General features: G+C 37.5%; 1 protein-coding gene across 1 annotated transcript; it reads right to left on the bottom strand.

Moving 5' to 3' along the window:
* Positions 1 to 44: 44 nt before the first annotated feature.
* Positions 45 to 746, bottom strand: LOTGIDRAFT_60946 (hypothetical protein; the record flags this gene model as incomplete). Its single annotated transcript, XM_009052028.1, has 1 exon — positions 45 to 746. A coding segment is annotated over one exon (702 nt), but the record flags the coding sequence as incomplete, so codon positions are not given.
* Between the last annotated feature and the right edge of the window lie 261 nt (positions 747 to 1,007).

Here is a 1,007-nt window from a genome sequence, read left to right on the forward strand (position 1 = left end):
GTAGCTTCACTAGACAAGGTTACATGAGCATGTTTAATAGCTTCACTAGACAAGGTTATATGAGCATGTTTAATAGCTTCATTAGACAAGGTTACATGAGCATGTTTAGTAGCTTCACTAGACAAGGTTACATGAGCATGTTTAGTAGCTTCACTAGACATGGTTACATGAGCATGTTTAGTAGCTTCACTAGACAAGGTTATATGAGTATGTTTAGTAGCTTCACTAGACAAGGTTACATGAGCATGTTTAGTAGCTTCACTAGACAAGGTTACATGAGCATGTTTAGTAGCTTCACTAGACAAGGTTACATGAGCATGTTTAGTAGCTTCACTAGACAAGGTTATATGGGCATGTTTAATAGCTTCACTAGACAAGGTTACATGAGCATGTTTAATAGCTTCTCTTGACAAGGTTACATGAGCATGTTTAGTAGCTTCACTAGACATGGTTACATGAGCATGTTTAGTAGCTTCACTAGACAGGGTTACATGGGCATGTTTAGTAGCTTCACTAGACAAGGTTATATGGGCATGTTTAATAGCTTCACTAGACAAGGTTATATGGGCATGTTTAATAGCTTCTCTAGACAAGGTTACATGAGCATGTTTAGTAGCTTCACTAGACATGGTTACATGAGCATGTTTAGTAGCTTCACTAGACAGGGTTACATGAGCATGTTTAGTAGCTTCACTAGACAGGGTTACATGAGAATGTTTAGTAGCTTCTCTAGACAAGATTACATGAGCATGTTTAGTAGTTTCACTAGACAAGGTTACATGAGCATGTTTAATAGCTTCACTAGACAAGGTTATATGAGCATGTTTAATAGCTTCACTAGACAAGGTTACATGAGCATGTTTAGTAGCTTCACTAGACAATGTTATATGAGCATGTTTAGTAGCTTCTCTAGACAAGGTTACATGAGCATGTTTAGTAGCTTCTCTTGACAAGGTTACATGAGCATGTTTAGTAGCTTCACTAGACATGGTTACATGAGCATGTTT

This window comes from Lottia gigantea, assembly GCF_000327385.1.
Source record: "Lottia gigantea unplaced genomic scaffold LOTGIsca_17887, whole genome shotgun sequence".
NCBI lineage: Eukaryota > Metazoa > Mollusca > Gastropoda > Lottiidae > Lottia > Lottia gigantea.